This window comes from Equus quagga, chromosome 17, assembly GCF_021613505.1.
Source record: "Equus quagga isolate Etosha38 chromosome 17, UCLA_HA_Equagga_1.0, whole genome shotgun sequence".
In the NCBI taxonomy this organism is placed as follows: Eukaryota; Metazoa; Chordata; class Mammalia; order Perissodactyla; family Equidae; genus Equus; species Equus quagga.
The window spans coordinates 40,628,251-40,649,904 of NC_060283.1; the positions used below are offsets into that span (position 1 = coordinate 40,628,251).

The 21,654-nt window shown below is 44.5% G+C and overlaps 1 protein-coding gene across 16 annotated transcripts in view; it reads right to left on the reverse strand.

The window, feature by feature from the left end:
* Window positions 1-21,437, reverse strand: part of ARMC9 (armadillo repeat containing 9) — a 160,150-nt gene extending 138,713 nt beyond the window's left edge. For 13 of the 16 annotated variants that reach the window (XM_046644073.1, XM_046644071.1, XM_046644077.1 and 10 more), the window contains exons 1-7: window positions 21,379-21,437; window positions 15,600-15,687; window positions 14,055-14,180; window positions 9,121-9,291; window positions 7,698-7,853; window positions 3,845-3,937; window positions 216-240 (exon numbers count right to left, since the gene is read on the reverse strand). In XM_046644073.1, the coding sequence (XP_046500029.1) occupies window positions 216-240; window positions 3,845-3,937; window positions 7,698-7,853; window positions 9,121-9,291; window positions 14,055-14,180; window positions 15,600-15,650 (622 nt within the window). In that variant the 5' untranslated portion in view covers window positions 15,651-15,687; window positions 21,379-21,437. Of the gene's footprint in view, window positions 1-215; window positions 241-3,844; window positions 3,938-7,697; window positions 7,854-9,120; window positions 9,292-14,054; window positions 14,181-15,599; window positions 15,688-16,116; window positions 16,141-21,157; window positions 21,177-21,378 lie in introns of those variants that run through there. The other 3 variants (XM_046644067.1, XM_046644066.1, XM_046644069.1) reach the window with 3 other exon arrangements.
* Window positions 21,438-21,654: the final 217 nt, after the last annotated feature.

Consider the following 21,654-nt stretch of genomic DNA (forward strand, 5'->3'; position numbering starts at 1 on the left):
TAGTTATCTGACACGCAAGATGAAGCTAACAATACCAGCCATCCTGAAAAGTGGGGCTCAAGGAATTGCAGGTAAAAATGATTGCAAAGCACTTCACAAATATTTAGACTTTTAAAGTCCTCCTTTGCCAAGCCCGCGGTATTCTCTCCATCCCGTTACTGAAAGCTTGAGTTGGTAAAGCTGTTACTAAAAAAATTTCAGTCTAGATGATTTACCTTTGTTACTTTGTCCATTCTCCTTCTGGGATGAGGAAGAAGTTTAGGAAAACAGGCATTCAGGATACAGTACTCAGGGCATCTCACATTGTGGTGCCAATCTGCGAAGGAGCCTCGGCGTGGTAAAGAAAGAATTCCCAGGACAGTGAAGGCCACGTCTTCACGTTGCTATAAATGACTGAGACAGTTAGCCGACTTCTCAACACTTCATGGCTCCCTCTCAGATAAAGCCTCTTCTCTCCATCTCAGTCACTGCTGTGTGCACCCAAGTCTTGCCCTACCTCAATAGCTCCTAACTGGCCTCCTTACCCTCTTCAAAAGACCTTTCCCACCGCTACCAAACATTCTACTAAAAATGCAAATCTGAATTCATACCCTTAACACTGTGGCTTCAGTGCTAAAGCTTTATCCTGAGGAAATGGAAATGAGGATGAAAACAGCATAGCACAGTAACTATGATCGAACTGGACTGCCTGGGTTTCAATCAGCTCCCACCCGTGCGGCTGCAGGGCTGAGGGCAAGGTCTTTAACTTGTTTTGTTTGGGTTTTCTTAATTTTTTTGGTAACAGTTTTATTGAGAGGTAATTCATATATTGTATCATTCACCCATTTCAATGGTTTTGGGCATATTCACAGTTGTGTAACCATCACAACAACTAATTGTAGACGATTTTCATCACCCAACAAAAGAAACCCTGCATCCGTCAGCAGTCACCCCATTTTCCCCACCCTCGCAGCCCTAGGCAACCACTAACCTACTGTCTCTACAGATTTGCCTCTTCTAGACCTTTCACATAAATGCAGTCATACGAGACGCAGCCTTTTGGGTCTGGCTTCCTTCACTTAGCTTAATGCTTTCAAGGTTCACCCACGCTGTAGCACGTATAAGTAATTCATGCATTCTTATTGCCAAATAATATTCCATTGTATGGACAGGCCACAGTGGATTTATCCACTCATTAGTGAATGGATATCTGGGTTGTGTGCACTTTTTGGTGATTTTAAATAACATTGCTATGAACATTCATGCACAAGCTATTGTGTAGACACTTGTTTTTATTTCTCTTGGCTACGCAGCTGGAGTGGAACTGCTGGGTCATATGGTTAACCCTATGTTTAAACTTTTGAGGAAACAACCTGCTTTTGAAGAATATTTAATAATATGGGAAATGCTCTCTTCGTTTGATTAAAATATTAAAAAATATACACATACATATAGGTATCTATCTTTGTTTGTTGTAAACATTACATATTTTTGGGTGTATGTACGTATACAAATGCATTTCTGTGCTTTCCAAATTTTCTATAAGGTATGATCAATTTTATCATCAGGAATAAAAAAGAAACATGACCATGTTACGCTGCTGTTTTGAGTGCTTCAAAGGCAGGACCGCACACAAACCTTCATGCCCGGGTCCCTGCCTGGTCTCTGACTTTCTCACCATCCTTCTGCTCCAGCAACACTGAATTCTTTGTAGTTCCCCAAAGACACTGGCTCAGTGCTTTTGCATGAGCCGTTCCCTCTCGCTGGAATTCCCATCCCTCATCTGTCGGCCTCACAGACTCCCATTTTATTGTTCAAAACTCCAACTTGGCTAAGAGAACTATGTCTTGGCCTTTTCTTTGTATCTCTAATTCCTAGCACAATATTCAACTTAATAAATGTGTTGAACTGAACTGCAAATATTTCCATGTAACAAGGAAAAGAAAGGAATAATGTTTATAGTTACCTACTATATTTCAGCCTATCTGCTTCAAAGCCTGTTGAACAGGGTGAAAGGTGACAAGTATTTGCAAACCAGAATACGAATGGCTAACAGTTATCAAGCACTTACTACGTGCTGGATGGTCTTAAGCAAGTTTCATGTATTAACTCAATCCTCATGTTATTCCTATGAAGTGGGTGCTATTATTACTACAACTAATGTAATTCATTATGTAAATAATTTCATTTAGAATCTTAACATACTGGCACCCATTCAGTTTAAGCTGAGAAATGTTTTTTAAAAGAGTATTAAACTAATCATAAGCCAAGTTGGAAAAGTCCTAATTTCAATGAAAACTGTCTTTTTTTCCCCTTTTTTTCTAAGGAAGATTGACTCTGAGCTAACATCTGTTGCTAATCTCCCTCCTTTTGCTTGAGGAAGATTGTCACTTAGCTAACATCTGTGCCAATGCTCCTGTATTTTGTATGTGGGATGCTGCCACAGCATGGCTTGATGAGTAGTGTGTAGATCCGCATCAGGGATCTGAATCTGTGAACCTCGGGCTGCTGAAGCAGAGCATCTGAACTTAATCACTATACCACCAGACTGGCCCTGAAAACTGGCATTTTATATAGAACTCCAAGAGGAAAAAGGATTGCATATGCAAACACATGGTATGTAGGTAGAGGGAAGTTCTTGAACAAAAACTTAAGGATATAAAAGCAGAGAGAAGAGCTGTGGTTCAGTCCAACTGTGGACAGTCTCAAGGCGAGGCTAAGGAATTCAATCCAGGCAACAGGGAGCCACTGAAGGCTTAGGAAGCTGAAGTAGAAGAAACACATCATGGAATCCCAAGGACAAAAGAGTTCAACTAGGAAAAGAGAGGGCAAGGCTTTGGAGTTAGAAAGGAAACAGATGGTATTATGCAGCAAAGTGGGCTAAATTTTCATTAAATTAAATAAAACAAATACTAGCTTTACAATTCAAAAGGTTACATTCTTGTTATGAAATAACTTTGGATACATTCTTGTTCAGAATAAAAGGAGACAAGCATCCTTCAAGACTAACAAGCTTTGGGAAACCAGCCTCCCGTGGGCGGGTGACATCCGTGGGCGGGTGACATCGTCCCACTCTTCCTCGGTCGGGCTCCATTTACACCTGCCGCCCGGCACTCTGTCCAGTTAGTGTACCCTTTTTACTCTTGGGGTGTCCCAATTTGAAATGTATTGTGGTGATGGCTGCACAACTCTAGACATCTGCTAAAAATCATTAAATTCTACACTTACGATGGGTGAATTTTATGGTGTATAAATTATACCTCAATAAAGTTGTTTTTTTAAAATGTCCTAATTCAAATAATAAGCTATATATCACGTTATCCATATGCCATGACCTCAAGGTGGTTGCCAAGGCCTTAAAAGTAGTTGACTGATCTTCTGCAAAGGGACAATTATTCCAAGGAGTTCTTTTCCAAGAGATAGATACTTTTTTTTCCTTCTAGGCACATGACTTAAAAATAACACGAGGGGCCAGCCCCATGGCCTAGTGGCTAAGTTCAGTGCACTCCACTTCAGTGGCCCAGGTTCGGTTTCTGGGTGCGGACCTGCACCACTCGCTGACAGCCATGCTGTGGTTGTGACCCACACACAAAATAGAGGAAGACTGGCACAGATGTTAGCTCAGGGCAAATTTTCCTCAGCAAAAAAAAATAAAAAATAAAAAAAATAAGACCCCAGCCAGGTCTCAGAGACCCACCACCACAGACGTCAACCCTCTACAGGCCTGCACACATCCTCCCACTAATGCTTCATTCACCTCGTAACTATGGAAGCAATGCTGTCACTCATCCTTATTTCTGAGGCAATCTAAGCCAGCATGCTACTCGAACACCATAGGTGGGCTCCACTTGCTTCAAAAGGATACATACAACGTTAAAAGCTTTGGCGTGTTACTCGCTTTAAAAATTAAACCCAGAAACTTTTCCAACTTCAACTTCAATTCTGGAGTCCAAGAATCCTGAAGAAAAAAAACAAAAAAGAATAAAAGCACTAGATCACTAAATGCCAACAGCATCGTCAAACCGCGGCCTCCTGGGTTAAACAACACCGCCAGTTACTGAAAGCAAAAGCAAGACGTCTCGCCAGCGCTGTGATGCTGTAAAGAGCAGCTTTGAGGACATCTGACCAATTCAATTATAGAAGCTTCAAGTACTCACAGCAGGAGGAAAGAACAGAGTCTTTTCATAAACAGGGAAAAAATAACCCTGTACATGATTTGAATATTTCATGTGATTTAAACAGAAGTATGACAAGTAACCTTATTAGGTTGAATAGCAAACATAACTGAGTCCAGTTCAGGCATACGTGGCGCTGGCAGGCTTACACAATTATCACTAAGTTACTGAAGGTCTCTCAAAGAAAAGGACTCATTTCCATAAACCTCATCTAGATAAGAAAAAAGACAGCAGCCATTATCTGCCCCAAATACCCCATGTCAAGAACTATGATTCACTTTTAGTTTGATTCATCCCTTAAAAATAAGTTCTTTATCTCAAATAATGCTCACTGAGAAGGAAAAAATAACGACTTAAGTAGGAAAAGAAAAAGTGTGACAAGCAACAGTCCTTCTCAGGATGATTTTCCTTATAATCTTCATAGAAACATACCCACCACTCAAAGCAAGCAGTTCCACAAAAAATAAAAAAAGAAGCTCTATCACTAAAAATTCATACCCACTGACCTCTCAGACCCTGCCCGTCTCCCTCAGACCCGCCCGACTGTCCCCACCTCCTCCTCTCCAGTCTGTGTCCTCAGCCACACCTCCCGCCCCACCCAGTCTATCCAGCGCGTTACCTGACTTTTCGAAGAAATACTGCAAGATAAGCAGAAAAGTCTTACATTTTAAAAAGCTTTTGTAATTCTCTGGCACAGCATGATAACTTTATTTATAATGTGTGTTATGGGTTGAACTGTGTCCGCTGAAAAGGTATGCTGAAGTGCTAATCTCCTCAGAACTTGAGGTCATTGAGGACGGTCACTGTGGATGGAATTAGTTAAGGTGAGGTTGTACTGGAGGAGGGTGGGCCCTTAATCCAATAGGACTGGGGTCCTTTTAAGAAAAAGGAAATTAGACACAGACACAGAGAGAGGATGGCCATATACAGACAGAGCAGAGACTGGAATTACACTGCCACAAGCTGAGGACACCTGAGGCCACCAGAAGCTGGAAGAGGCCAGGAAGCACCTCCCCAGAGACTCAGACGGGAGCATGGCCCTGCCAACACCTTCAGGTCAGGCTTTCGGCCTCCTAAACTGCGAGGCAATAAATTTCTGTTGTGGGGCCGGCCCCGGGGCTGAGTGGTTAAATTCGCGCACTCCGCTTCGGTGGCCCAGGGTTTCACCAGTTCGAATCCTAGGCAGGGACATGGCACCGCTCATCAGGCCTTGCTGAGGCGGTGTCCCATATGCCACAACTAGAAGGACCCACAACTAAAAATACACAACTATGCACCAGGGGGGCTTTGGGGAGAAAAAGGAAAAATAAAATCTTTAAAAAAATAAATCAATAAATTTCTGCTGCTTTAAGCCTCCAGTCTGTGGACCTTGGCTAGGGCAGCTGCAGGACGCTAACACAGTGGGCACAGTGCACGGCTCTCTGTGCTCAACCACACCGAAAAGAATTTAAGGAAAGGACTGCTATGTTGGGCAACATAAATTAAGACATGTTAAAAAACAAAACAAAACAAAACATTTGGGTATCCTTAGATGCACTGTAGTGAAATTACACAACCTTAAAGGCCAGGGAAAAAAGACAGATGACCTTCCAAGAAACAGGAATTAGACTGACGGCCAAGTTCAAAACAGCAATAACGGGAGCTAGGAAACAAGCAATGCCCCCTCCACAGTCCCACAGGGAATAACCGTAAGCCCAGCAGCCTCAACCCCATCTGAGAAGGCAGTGAGACGTTTTCAGACAAACAAGAGCTGAAAGAAGAGATCCTCAACTAAAGGAGATTTTAAAGGAATGCACTTAAGGTAGAGGAGAAAACTATCCCAGATGGAAGGTCCTCAAAGCAAGACAGAATAGTGAGCAAAAATAACGGTAAATCTATACACACACTGATTGCATAAAACAGCAAAAATGTCTAATGTGTGGGGTTAATGTATACAACTAAAATATTTGGCAATAATAGCACATAAATTGGGAAGGGGAAATGAAGAAACGAAGTCAAGGCATTCTAAGGTCCTTGTAATGGTCAGGAAGAGAATAAAGATACCAACTTTAGATTTTATTAAGTATACCTACGAAAGTATCTATAATGACCATTAAAAGAACATACGTAGAAAGGAGCAAAAGAGGGGAAAAAAAACGGAATAAATGACTCTCCATGAATACTGATGGTCTCTAAATTCCTAAACTCTGAGGAAGAACCTGAACTCTGCCTGGAATCCCGAACTAGAGTGGGCCGGCGCCCGCAGCAGCGTCGACAAACCCTTCCCTGACGCTGCCAGCTCCACCCCACCTTGATCCCAGCTGGAGCCACTCTGCTCTGTCCTCATTTTCATAAACAGAAGTATTCACTGTGAGAAAATCTAAAGTCCTTTTTCAAATTTCACCACCTTCTTAACCGTTTTATATTTTCAACCTTCTAGAAGAAGGTAGTGAAGCTGAATTTGGACTGGCCGAGAAAACAAGCACAGATTCAACTTAGGCTTCTCTACAATAAGCCTGCTTTGATGAAATCAGGCAACTGCCTGGCCTTCAGCTTAGCAGCTACCACTCAGAAGTGACAAAAGTTGTTTTGCTGAACTATAACAGAATAGGAAACGGAAAGGTATTGGGTCTGGAAGAATAATTGCATCTATTGTTCAACAGCAAGAGAGTAAGCTCCATATAGATTCTTTGAAATCTGTGTGAGATCTTTAGAAAAAGCAATCTAATTAGTTCAAAATATTTCAGTCTCTAAATACACTTCAATAAACCTTCCTAGTGGAACACTAATTTTAGTAAGTCAACAAAAATTACTATAGTAAGTAAATATTGTTAATAAATAATGTGCTGAAATGTTAACTAAAATGAAGGATAATAATTAAGAGAGCTACAGGCAAATAGTCTGATGGAAATAACAGTACATAATCAGGAAATCAAATATACACTAAGTGAGAATTTTAATACAAATTAAAATATACATGGCCAGCAATTGTGTAAAGTAACCCAGTTCTTTTTCAGGCTACTAATTTTCAACATAATTGAATAAATTATCCTTTCAATACTGAAAAATTATACATGGAATGATTTAAGAGGTTAGTATATTTAAAAATACTCATGTCAGTCTAGATGAACAAGTTTTGGCACAACCAAAAAAATCGCATTTTATGGCACAAGTTTGTTAATGCGAATTATCTTCATGAACATTCTTTTAAAATATAACATGCAAATTTTAGTTTTGTTACAGCATCATTCAGAAACCACCAGCTTATAGAAGGAGAACCCACAATGTTGCCCAGGATCTGATACAAGATTCAGAGGCTGGGGCTGGCCCCGTGGCCGAGTGGTTAAGTTCGTGCGCTCTGCTGCAGGCGGCCCAGTGTTTCGTTGGTTCGAATCCTGGGCTCGGACTTGGCACTGCTCATCAAACCACGCTGAGGCAGCGTTCCACATGCCACAACTAGAAGGACCCACAATGAAGAATATACAACTATGTACCAGGGGGCTTTGGGGAGAAAAAGGAAAAAAACAAAATCTTAAAAAAAAAGATTCCGAGGCCGTCACTTACCTGGAAGAGTTCTTTAAATGAGGGGTGGACCATAGGGTTGGGAACAAAAGGCAGGGCATAGAAAGGGAGAAACTCCGCGGTCTGGCTCAGGGCTGCCCCTTTGGTTTCCAGGTAGGTTTTGAAATAAGAAATCCTTTCATCCAGTTCTTCTTTGTCCTACGAGGAAGGGAAGACATTCATTTGAAGTCTCCTGCTTGACGCCCAGTCCGCTGGTTTACCCCATCCTCTCTCTGAGGCGCCTTTACTTCCAGCCGCGGCACTGGCATCCTCTCCATCTGGCCTAGCAAGCGTGCCATCTCCAGTCATTCTAACATCAGCCCAGTTTCGCCCCTTCATGAAACTGTCAGGAGTATCACAGAACCAGACACTTAGTTCAACACGCTACCTTTTTGCTTTATTATTACCATTTTCTCATATCCTTAAAATTCTTTATAAACACTTTTAATGGCAGGATATAAACTCATCTTGTGAGTCTATCATAATTTATTTAACCAATCCTCCCCTTATAATGTACATTGTTTCCATATTTCAGATAACCATAAATAAATATTTGTCTGCATTCCCATGACTCACTTGGGAGAGGTTTCTAAAGATGAATAGAGTTTTGAAACAGAAGTTTCCATATCATGATTCCTTTTCTTTATTGAGCTAACTAAGAACTCATCTTGCCTGCTTCACTAACTCCATGCATAATCCGAGGGAGCTCAAGTCCCTCTCAGGGTTTCAATTTCCTCCCGGGCCTCAGTGAGGTCACATGAGCTGAGCTGCTCAACCTCCCCGGCCCGCCCTGGCCTCTCCCGTTCCATCCCTCACAGCCTCCCACGCAGGCGAAGCCGGTTCTAATCAATGCTTCTCACTTCTCCCACACCGTGACGCCCTCTTCTGAACCCCAGACTTAAAAATACATATGCCATCTGTTGATTTTTTTTATCTTACATCAAAATGGAAAAATCAGAAAACAGACATAAACACAAACAAAACGAAAGTTTCCTATGATCACACCCAAGAGTTCTAACTTGAGGGAATAACCTTCCAAGAATGGCGACTACTGTGTACTGGAAACTGCTCCCTCCATCACTGACCCTTCCTTTGGCCACCTAGGCATTTTAATAAGTTAACACAGGTCCTTGGGGCAGTAGCTAATGCAAGGAGAAGCCACCAAACAAACGCACGTGGTCAAAGTCACTTGGCCCTGCTCCCCTTTTGTCATTTCCTCTGTACTCAAAGGTTCACCTATGTAAATTAGAAAATAAACTGCTGCAATGTGATAGAACAGCATTCAGCAGGACCCAAGATGCCTACTCCTTAGAAGGAACATACAAATGGCCGCTAAACTAAATTAATGCTCATTTGCAAAACATAACAGCTAACATACTCCTTTAACACACCATTCTGACCAACCCACACCACAAGGCGAACCTACAGGTCTCCCCATGGAGTGTTTCAGAAGATAGATGGCAAAATGGATGTGAAGATAGAATTCCAACTTCTGGGCGAGGGAGTCACCAGCTCGGATGAAACTGGGAATGTGCTCTTCCCACAAATCGAAGAACACCTTCTGGTCTCCGCTGTCAAACGCAGCAACGAGGTCCCTCTGTGGAGAAGACATCAGATGAACCCCAGTCATAAAGGGTGCCAGTTCTCCCAACACCCAAAATTCTCACAGCCCTTCCAAACTCTTGGATACCCCACACACTTCATGGTTTCAATGTGAGGAAAAGTAAGTCTCCTTTTCAGAGGTAAGGGATAGAAAAACAGAGACCCAGAGGGCTTCAAACTTCTGAGGCAGAAATAACTACAGACCGACCCTGGTTTTCCACCCCTTTGCAATATCACATCTGGACATTATAAAGAATGGATGAAATATTTAGGGTCTCTGAAATGGAAGGAATCGGGCATAGGCCAAAGACTTGAGGCCAGAGAACTCACGGGCACATAAGTACCCTGAAGCTGCCCTTTGGACTTGCTGACCCACAGTATGCAACTAACAAGAACAGGCCAGACCAAGAGCCCAGCCAGAGGTCAGCCGAACAAACCTCATACACACAGAAACTTGCTGACAGCTCACTGCCAGGTCCCTGAGCGGCTGGGAGCTCATACACACTGACCCAGTCACTCCCAGGCGTGGGGTGGGCACTGTCACTTGCCCCCTGTTGCTAGAAGCATGTCCGGTTGAGAGAGCGCTGTGGGAACACACCCATACAGTGCCTGTCTGGGTCCTGCAGTTACAGAAACAAGGAAGCACAGGCTGGAGATGCAGGAGGGAGCACAGGCCCGGCGCCATGCCAACCTCGGAGCTGGTGAGTCTGACTGTGTGGGGCAGAGACGGTTTCCTGACTTACCGTTCAGTGGTTGAAACAGAGAATTCTGGAGGAAGGAGGTGACAATTATCACATCACCTGCCTCCCAAGAAGAACAATAACTGGCCCATCACAAACACTTGCTGCATAATTTTGTGGATTTAGGTATAAGGCAGAATCGAAAGAACTTTCTAATAGTCCGAAACGATGTGACTTGTATTGTCTTCCATTTTTGTTTCAAATGCCCAAGATACTCAGATCTACACTTTGTGCTCAATTGCAAAAGCTTTTTTTAGACTGGATTTTCTGTAAAACCACCAGTTCCCCCACCCAACACCACCATTATTCACTACCATTATTTGGTCATTGTTGTTATATACTTTTTTTTAAATGGTTTTACAGTTTTCCTGTATAAGTGTCTTTTTTTTAGGTTATGTATTCTATTTGTTTATAATCAAGCTTTTTAACATTATAAAGTGGAAATGTACAGAGAACAACGTTGCAGTGTTTGGTTATACTTAAGTCAAAGACATTCATTGAAAAGGAATCTTCCAATGTGAATATTACAAAAATGTTCTCAGGGCCAGCCTAGTGTCGTAGGGGTTAAGTTTACACGCTCCTCTTCAGCAGTCCAGGGTTTGTGGGTTTGGATCCCAGGTGTGGACCTACACAGTGCGCATCAAGCCATGCTGTGGCAGCATCCCACATACAAAATAGAGGAAGATGGGCACAGATGTTAGCTCAGTGACAGTCTTCCTCAAGCAAAAAGAGGAAGATGGGCAACAGATGTTAGCTCAGGGCCAATCTTCTTCAACAACAACAAAAAGTTCTCTGTGTCATGTGATCAAGAACAACTCTCTCTGAATATTACCTTACTCTGGAAAGTGTTGGCAAACATTTGAACAAAACTCAGAATTTTTCAAAACAAGCCCTACAGTGACCTTCTATCTCCTCGAAACCAGCCTCTTTCTGTTCCTCAGCCTTAGAAACAGCGAAGGACAGCCTGTCAGCAACTGTGTGCAGAGAGGTGCCAACACAAACTAGAAGCACCTGAGCGCTGCCACCTCTGCAAGTATCTGGGGGAAGCCAGCCAGAGGGCCCCTTTTCTTGTTACTGACTGACACAAAGGTGAAGGGGGCCCACCCAAGCGGCAGGGCTACTGGGCCTGGCCCCGTCCAGGCTCGCCTCTGCTCAGCTCCAAGCAGAACCGCGAGCCGCTCTCGGGAGGCGTTCTCCCATGAGAGGCGCAGTGACTGACAGCTCTCTGACTGTGTGAAGGAGGTGAGCAGATTGTAAGGGTCTTTTAAGGCTTGGGGCCGAGGTATTTTCCGAATGTGGCTTGGCAAGGTGGACACGTCAAATGGCCCCTCTATAGTTTGTTCTCTACATTTGCAGACTTGGGACCAGAAACCTTTGCTATGTCATTATAATCACATCTATCATCCATCCCAACTTATGAATCATATTCTGTACCTGGAAATGGTCCCTGCGTTTGAAATAATGTCTAAACATAAAGCAATCCACTGTTACAATTCACAGGGTCAGGAAATATTAATGCTCTTCTCTAATGTAAACCAGGATCACAGCCAGAGTCACCAAGATCAGAAAATTTACACACCGCCAATAAGAACCTATAAACACACACATTCTTACAGAACCATGCTTAGCGACTCTCCTTTTGTTGAGTGCCACTGACACTCAGAATATTGTGCTAAGCTGAGGTATTTTTGTTTGGGAAATCTATCACGATGGGACACAGCTGCTTCTTAGAGGAGCAGAAAAATACGCCTGTGGCAATCAGAAAGTTTCAGGGTCTTTCAAGTTATATAAAAATGGACCTGAAGACATCAGAGAAAAGCAAATCAAAACTACAGTGAGACATCACCTCACATGCTTTAGGATGGCCACTATCAAAACAAAACAAACAAAAACCAGAAAATAACAAGCGTTGGTGAGGATGTGGAGAAATGGTAACCCTGTCCCCTATAGGAACGTAAAATGTTACAATTTCTATGGAAAACAGTATGGAGAGTTACCATATAAATAAGAATGGATAAACAATAATAAAAACAGGAACTAGAACTACCATACGATCCAGCAATCCCACTTCTGGGTAGATATCCAAAAGAAATGAAAGCAGGTCTCAAAGAGGTATTTGCACACCCACGTTCAGAGCAGCACTGTTCACAACAGCCAAGAGGTGGAAGCAACCCATGTGTCCACCGACAGATGAATGGATAAACAAAATGTAGCACATACTTGTAGTGGAATACCCTTCAGCCTTAAAAAGGAAGGAAATTCTGTCACATGCTACAACACGTATGCACTTTCAGGACATTATGTTAAGTGAGATAAGCCAGTCACAAAAAGACAAATACTGTAAGATTCCATTTATATGGGGTATCTTAAGTAGTCAAACACACAGACTCAGACAGTGGGATGGTGTTTACCAGGGGCTAGGGGGAGGGGGGAAGAGGCAAGTTGTTTAACGAGTATAGTTTCAGATTCGCAAGATGAAAAAGTTCTGGAGATCTGTTTCATAACGATGTAAATACACTTAACACTACCAAACCGTGACTTAAAAATAGTTAAGATGGTAAATTTTATGTTATGTGCTTTTTAAATCACAATTAAAAAGAAAAAAGGACCCAAAGAGACATCAAGTATTCTCAGATGCAGCTAGAGCTGAAATGTGACGTCAAACCAGTTGCAAAAAGTATACAGCAGTCACCTCTGGAGGTCCTGGATATGCACAGAAACTTCCAGACGCAGAGCTTGCTGGTCTTATCCTATAAGATCACAGAATCCGGCTAGGTGTGAGCTTCACAAAAGACTCTGACTGTTCCGCTAGTTAGGTATTGAGGATTTGCTATATTCCTCCCAATGTCACCTTCAATTAAGAGATGCTCACATATTCTTCCAACTTATAGGGTAAAGGTGGTCCTTCTTCATCCTGAAGGAAGCAGGGAAGCTAGGTGCTGTGAGGACCCGGGAGTGAGGCTGATTTTCCAAAGAAGAAGGTTCACTCTGAATAAGAGCCTCAGTTTCCACGTCTAATAATGACTATACTCTTGTTTCCTGTTCTGAAAGGTTTGCTCCAGGGTTGGGAGGTGCCCTGTTAGGCCGCCCAATGCGGCATCAACCGAGGAGTCTGTGTCTGAAGTGGCGGCAGCTCAGTGTCCAGGTGCCTGAGGCCCGAAGGGGTCCTGGGCGCAGCCCCGCCTTGAGCTCCAGGGACCACTTCGATGATGCCACCACTCAACGGTGCCCTAGGCCCGTCCACTGGGGAGTCAGGGGCCAGGAGCTGACAGGCGGTGGCTATGGCCTGAACTCTGGCTACTCAGTGGGACTGTCAAATCAAGTCTCAAATTTTTCTTGGAAGTAGGTATATTGAAACAAATGAACTCATTAAAATAACAAAATCATGCAAAGCTAAAATATATTGCCTCGGGAAATGGAATATTCTCTTGTCACTGGATGTCTTCAAGGTCAACCAATCATTTACCAAGAATATTACAAATGGGGTGGAGGCATCAAACAATGGCTGAAATGAGGAGTTTTAAGGTCCTTCCTAACCCTGTCGAGGACCAGATAATGTCTGCCGTCTGCAGCCCACTGGTTTTCAGAGCTGCTCAGGTCTTCCTTTGACAGGACGCTGCCTTGTCCGTATGACTCTTGCTCCCTGTTCCCTCCAGCCTCCCCAAACTAGAATGTCAGCATCAGGAGGGCAGAGATTCTGTTTTGTTTTGCTCCCCACTGTGTCCCCAGCACCCAGAATTAATAAGCGAAACTCCTCAAGATGGGGATCACATTTGGCTCAGTTTCTAAGCATCGCGTGGTTCCCTCTTTTTCTTCTTCCCAAGAAATGTATGTGATCTTATGTCACCACCCATCTCCTAGGTAGGGTACAGAGATCTGAAGATAACATTACTAATTCATCCATAAATCCAAAAGTCACTCTGACCAGGTCCCCAGAAACGATTCCAACATTCTCTACCGGCAGCAAGTTGGGAGCACCTTGCTTATCTACAGAGACCAAAGAAAAGTAAAATGTTACCTGGATTATCAATGATTTGGAGTCCCTTAAAGAGCCACCTGCTGTTTTAGATAATGGTTTTCCTTTTATTTTGCATTCTTTTGAAAATGTTTTCAAGGTGTCTTCAAATTCAGCAAAATCTAAATACTATTAAAAAAAAATAAATGTATATATATTTCTGTTTTAACATCAATAAAATAACTGTTTTTGATGTAACTGTACCACCTCAATATTATCACCAATTTATAATGGGATTAATGAACTGTCATCTTGGGGAGAAGTAATTTGGGAAACAGCTTAGAATTTACTTATCAATATACATACTAAAAGCCTAGAAAGACAGTATCATAGAAAATAAACTTATTTTCAGAAGGAAAATGTGAGCTGCATGATTCACTATAATTATTAACAGAAAATAAAACAATGTACGAAGCAGCCTGAAAAAGGCAAAAGTGACTGGCAGAGGCCTGCTGGCTTTGCGTCTAGTAGGTCTCTGGGACTTCGTTACTCGAAACAGAGGGATCAGAAACAATGCCTGTCCCTAGGAACTGAAGATAGGTCACTGAAAGACGGGCAACGTCACCAGGGATCTTCAGCACAGCACTAATGGTCACCGTCGTCTGAAACGCCCCTCTCCCCACGTCCCATCACATGCTCTCTACTGTCCTTCTTCAACTTCTCTGCCCTCCTTCTCAGTGTGCGTCAGTCACACGTTTCTGCTTCCGCCTCCTCTAATTGTGGCTGTGTCCCCAGGCCCTGCCCACACCCCTTGGCTTTAGGAGTTTATTCATGATCACATTCATAAATTCCAAAGCTGCATTTCCGGGGCGGATGCCTCAGCCTGGCCCCGCTGCCATGTCTCTCAATGCCTAACAGACGGTTTCGTCACACAGTAAAACAGCAGTGACCAGTTTTTTAGCACCAACAATGTGCCAGCCCCATGCTAAAAGCAGTAGGGATACCAAAAAGCATATGGCATGGGTCCTATCCTTCAAATGTCCCCAAACGTCCATTGATAGGCAAGGAGTTAAATAAATTATGGTGCAGCCCCTCAATGAAACACTCTACAGCATTAAAAAGTATGAGGCAGATCACAGGCAGGTGTTCATACTGTATTACTGCTGACGGATAAAAGGCAAGCCACAGAACAATGTATATGGCATCACCTCATTTTGTAAAACAAACTGTAGACATGAATATATTTTGAATATTCATAGGAAAAAAGTCTGGACAGATAATACTCTGAACTGTTAACAGTGGTCACTGCTGGAGCAGAAGAGGGAAATTCACCGTTTATACTTCCGTACTGTTCGAATCTTTTACTAGGATCTTGTGTTGCTTTTATAATTTTCTTTAAAGGAATTCTAAAAAAACAGCTTTAAGATTTCAGTTTAGTGATGGAAACAAAATACAAACACATGGAACATTACAAAATGGAAAACAGATAACTGTAATGCAATGACAGAAGGAATCTTACACGGCACTAGAGAATTTGGGGCATTATACAATACAAACGTGACATTTTCAAGATCTCTTGTTCTGTAACCTACGTTTTATAGAACATACCTCTTTCACTAGTCCAAGTAACTCTGATTCGTGAGCCAGAATATCCTCCATATTGAACTGTTACTGTTAGTTCTCACAGCAAAAAGCTCTACAAGACAAAAATATAAAACAAAGGCTTTCATTTCAACCATCTGTGAAATCACAAAAAGGTGGCTGTGGTGGGCAGAGTAACAGCACCCAAAGATGTCCCTGTCCTAACCCCAGCACCTGTGAATCTGTCAGGTCACGTGGCAAAGGGGAATTAAGGGTGCTAATCAGCTGACCGTAACATAGGGAGATTAGCCTGGATTATTCGGTGGGCGCAGTGTAATCACAGGGGTCCTTATAAGGGAAAGAGGGAGGCAGGAGGGTCAGCGTAGAGCGATGCAGTGTGAGAAAGACTCGGCCAACCACTGCCGGCCTTGAAGATGGAGGAAGAGCCAGCAGCCAGGGAATGCAGACGGCTTCAAGCAGCTGGAGTAGGCCAGGAACAGATTCTCCTCCGGAGCATCCAAAAAGGAACCAGCCCTGCCGACACCTTGACTGTAGTCCAGCGAGACCCATTTCGGACTTCTGACCTCCAGAACTGCAGGATAATAAATCTGTGTTGCTTTAAGCCACGAAGTTTATGGTAGTTTACTGCAGCAGCACAGTGACTAAAGTCAAAAGTAATTCCTTCTTCTATGACAAGTGCTTAAAATGAACGTGGACAAGGACCGGAGGGTTGCAGCAGAGAAAGTCAAGGATGCTGGTGAGAGTGTGGAGGGTTCTTTTTCTTACTCAGAGTTTTCTAATGTGCTATAATGTGGTATGTGTAATTCAAACAGTCAAGACTACAAAGTGTATTTAGAACAAAAGAGTTTAACAATAAGATCAATTCATTTACTTTAAGGAAGGGTACACATTAAAATTAACCTGATGTAAATGAACACAGAGTCACCAATCTCTCACTCTGCCTCCAAGTAGAAAACATTAAACATTCACAAAACGATATCAGCTACTACTCACTTAAAAGAAATCTTTCATGTTACCCAAAGACTATAATCATTCAGCCTTATGGTAATGGAAGAGGAGGTGGTGGGCCCTGACACAAGTGTTAATACAAGCTTCTCACCCCAGAGAATTTATTAGGTCAGTTTTTTAAAAAATTTCGTTCAAGGATGCCCAACATCTTTTTATATTTCAAAAATGCTTAAATAAATAAAACGCTGGAACTTTTTCTTTTAAGTAATTCTTTCTACTCTTCTTGCCACCCCTCCCCCAGGTGGACCCAAAGCAGCCATTCCCTGTGCCCCACTCCCAGGCTCTTCACCGGCATTGGTCACCCACAACCCCAGAGGAATTAAAAAGTCTGGGCTCTAAGACTAACTATGCCATTCACTGGCACCTGACCTGGGGCAAATCAATGAAACTTGGAGGCTTTTCTCATCTTTAAAATAAAATGGAGAATTTATCAGATCTCTTCTAGTTCTAAGAATGCATGAATCTGTAACTTTACATTTTTCTGCCCCTATCAGTGCATTTTATTTGAATTATTTGAACACAGGAAGATTAAATTTAGTAATTTCTTCTTTCCATTCTCCTCTCTGTCTCACTGTCATTGTCCTGTGCTTCAACTCTCCCAAGGTCCTTCAACACGATTTCCTGTCACCTCTCTCTCTACTTCCACCCAATTTCTATGCTATTAACAAGTGATCTTTCCCATCCTGCTTAGGACCCTGCTGTGGTCCCAGCACCCTCCAGATGAAGGCCAGCCTCCCTCGGCCAGGCTCTCAAAGCCTACACAGCTCAGCTCCTCCACTCTCCCTTGTTCTCTGGGCTGAGGCCACACGTTAGCACGCGGTTCCAGTGGACGCCCACAGCACACACCTGCTGGAGGACTTGGCACTTACTGCTCCCTCCGCCTCGCCGCCCTTCCTCCAGCCATCCACATCTCACTCAGCTCTCTGCTTAAATGTCACCTCCTCCGAGACTTGCCCTGACCACCCTTTCTGAGAGGTCAGCCCCAATACGTCCTAGCCTTCTGTCCTGCTTTATTTTTCTCTACAGCACTAACCAACACCTGACTTGAACATCCCTCATTAACGTACCTGCTCACTGTCGTTCCCCACCCAGGATATGGGTTCCATGAGGACACGTGTTCCCCTGGCATCCCCAGTGCCTAGGCCAGTGTCTGGCACACTGCAGGTGCTCAAAAATAGAATGGAAATAGTTTCAGATATGAAGAAAATAAAGCAAGGAAGGAGACAGAGCCTGGAGGAGAGGGGTCTGGGGTTACTTCGATAGGGTGGTCAGAGAAGGCCTCCCTGGGAACATGACGTTTGAGCAGTGATGTGAGGAAGCGAGCACTTCCCAGATCTGGGGAAGAGGGACTTGGAGTGCTGAGGTACGGGGGTGTAGCGAGAGGAGAGCAGGGCAGACGGGGGAGGCAACGAGGTGCTGACCTGGGGGAAATTGGGAGGGACAGCCTGAGAGTTGAATCTCGAGTTCTGTTTTGGCCATACACCTGCCTATTAGACATGCAAGTGGGGGTGCTGAGAACGTTGGTGGATATATGAGTCTGAATAAAGGGAGAAGCAGGAGCTGGGGATAAGTATTTGGAAGTCATCAGCATAAAGATGGCGTTTCAGTAGCTGAGTATCCTAAACAGATGTGACCCCCCCAGGGAGAAAGTGTAGTGAGAAGAGAAAGGCACACCTCTGAACGTGGAGCACTCAGGCACTGAGGGGTCAGGGGGAGCAGAGCAGCCAGCAAGAGACTAAGCAAGAACAGAGAACTTGTCAGTGAGACACAACCAGGAGACCGTGACACCGTGGAGGCCAAGTGAAGGCGTTTCCCATGTCGACTGCAACTGACTGGTCAAGTGGAAAGGAGGACAGAAGAATTAATCACTGGATTTGGTAAAATGGAGCCGGATGGTGACTTTGCTAAGAGCAATGAGGACATGTGCCTGACTGGAAAGGTTGAAGAGAGAAAGGGAAGTAAGAATGGAGAAACAGGGAGATCTGTCACAAAAAGGAGAGGAGAGACAACACAGTGGCTGGAAAGAAACGGGAGGTTTCTTTAAGAAGGAAAACATTGTAAGCAGCATGTTTGTGGGTTGATGGGAATGACCCAGTTAGAGAAGGAAAAATAGATGGGGAAGAAGAGAGAGGAGATGGCTAAGGAAACAATGTCCTTGACGCACCCAGCGTCCAATGGAGGGCCAGGCCTTAGACAGGGGCAGAGACAGTACATCCCCCGGCATGGAGGGAGGTGGAGGCTATGGGTACTGACCACAGAAATGGACAGATTTAGCGATGAAAAGTAAAACAAGAAACAAGATCGGCTGAGAGTAAAAAGCATGTTGACCATTTGACAAGAAGGGCAGTGGGAACTAAACGGATTTTGGAAACACAGCAGGATTTCTAGTATCAAGAGTCTGCCTAAGACTTACGGACTCAAATCCAAAGTGGAAGCAGTCTGCACGATTCTGCAGTTTTCTCAGCCACCTTCAGCTGTCTGAGTTGGATTAACGAAGGTGAGGTTTTTCCAGAAGAGAGGGGAAAGAGAAACAAGTGTAACAGCGGTGGAGCATGAAGCTAAGCTACGTTAAGGATACAGGGAGAGGAGGTGCAGAAGGGGCTTGTAAGGTAGTGAGAAAGTAATGGGGCCAAAGACCTGCTTCCGAGGCACATGAAAGAGAGCTTGAAAGACAGAAGGTGGTGGACAGAGAGTGGGATGGGTGCTAGAAATCAAGACTTTGGAGGTGTTGTAGTAATAAAAACTTTATAACCACAGAAGTAAGTGGATGAGGAGGATGCAGAGAAAAGATGCCTAGAAGCATGGAGGATGAAGAAATGGAGTAGACAGGATGCTGAAATCTCCCAAATGAAATGGAGGAGCTGGAGAGGTAGACAGTGAGCCAGGTGCCACAGTCTTCAAGGGAAACAGCTGTGCCCCCTGACAGGTGATCGCCTCAAGGAAGGGAGGCAAGTGGTAAAGCCCATGGCATGTCCTTCAAAGGAAGGGGGGCGGTGATCTGGAAGTAGCAATGGGGAACAGGGAGGACACCTACCCTGCCCATCACCTCCAGGCCTGCCAGACAAGGTGCAGGAGAAAGACAGCTGCTGTCAGAGGACCACTCACCTCTCCAACCTTTCTCGGGACCAGCTCTCTCTCTTCTACCCTGCTCTCTTCTACCACTTCCCCATGTTAGGCCCCACCAATAGTGAACTCCTGGCCATTCCCATACAACACGCTCTTTCACGACTCCAAGCCCTCTGTCTGATGCACTCGCCCCACCTCAGGGGCAAACTTGACTCATCATACACACCAACTTAGTCCAGACTTGATCTCCTTCAGGAAGTCTTCCATGAACCCCTCCCCTTCCTCATCAAGGCAATTTTCTCTCCTCTGAGGCACCTCTGCACCCTACATTTACTTCTACTGTTATCCTCACTACCCTGTTTGCAAAGGCAGGGAGGTGTATGTAAGTTTTGCATCTCCAGAATCCAGTAGAGTGCCTGGTAGTCATGATAGGCACCCAAGACATCTGATGAATAAATGAAGCCCAAGCAGAGGGAACAGCATTTTTGAAGCCCCTGGAACAAGTAAACTGTGTTGTCCTTGAGAACTCAAGTTCCTTCCTACCTCAGGGCCTTTGCACATTTTGTTCTTTCTGCCTGGACCACTTTTCCCCCTCTCTTTCTTCACCTGGCTAACTCCTGTGCTTAATAAACATCACTTTCTCAGAGAAGTTCTTCATGATCATCATTTGAATAAGAATGAGCCACTATTGGGTATTCTACTAGTGTGACATCCTTAGAACTTACAGAATTCTCTCTAAATCTTTATATCATAATAGGTTCATTTATAGAGGGTTTATTGTATGTCAAGTAAGGTGAAAAATGCTTCACATCTAATTTTCACAATAAACCTGACAGATGAATATGATTTATATTCTCCTTTTACAGACGACCCAACGGTGGCTCAGGGAGGTTAAGGTGCTCCCAATAACTCAATAAGTGACAAAGTGTGAACTTAAATCCAGACCAATATTAACCACTACACAGTATTACCCCAAAGTTTGAGCCACCTGAATCAGAATCACCCGGGATGCTTGTGCAATTGGAAATTCCTAGCACCACCCTGATCTTACTGAACACCACGGCAGGCACGATGCCCAGAAATTATTTTAAAAAAGCTTCCTGGGTGACTTTAATGCACACTCAAGCTTGAGGACTACTGCTCTACTTTATGCAGAAACGAGAGGAAATTTCTTCAGTCGCTCTTGAGGGTTGCAGTGGTAGCTTCTGAATTTCTATATAAGTGGGATTTAGGGCCTACAAGCTGGTTGAATAAGGGGGAGGCTACGCGATTTGTCTGGACGACGAATCTGCATAACAAGCATCCTGATTTTGCTTACACTGGATGAAGTTTGGACTTAACCTGGGTGTCTGGGGAGAGGGGTTAGCTGATGGAGATAACGGAGGACGGATCTAAAAGCCCCAGGCCACCCGCTCGCGCCGCCACTACCCAGCCGGCCGACTTACGGCCCCCTCCAAATCTAGCCCACTGCAGCAAAGATCAGGGACTACTTGCGGGAAGCAGCTGGGCCTGTCCTTGGGATGTCCACGCGGCCGCCTCGGGCCCAAGCCTGAGTAAGAGTTCAGGACCGCAGGCGACAAGTGGGGGCTCCGGCAGCGGCTGCCTCGCTGACGCGTCAGGGTTTTCCTCCGGGGCGACAGGTCAGCACAGCCTCGGCCCTCGGACCCCACCACTGCTCCTCCCCGCTCGGGGACGGCGGGGACACGCTTACCTGCTGCTCGGCCGCCACCGCTCCAGCCGTCGCCTCGGCAACCGCCGCCGCCAGCCCAGAGTCACGTGGGGCAGCGCAGCCAATCACGGGGCGCTGCCGGCGCGGAGCATCCTGGGAGCAAAGGCCGGAGCGTAGCGAGCTGGGGCAGGAAGCTTCCCGGCGGAGAAGTGAAAGGGTTCGTGGTCCAGAGTCAGCTGGCTGTGACAGCGTCTCCCCTCCTCCTCGCCACAAGTTCACATTCGTTCCTTTCTTCAAACGTCCCGCCTGGCGCTGTGC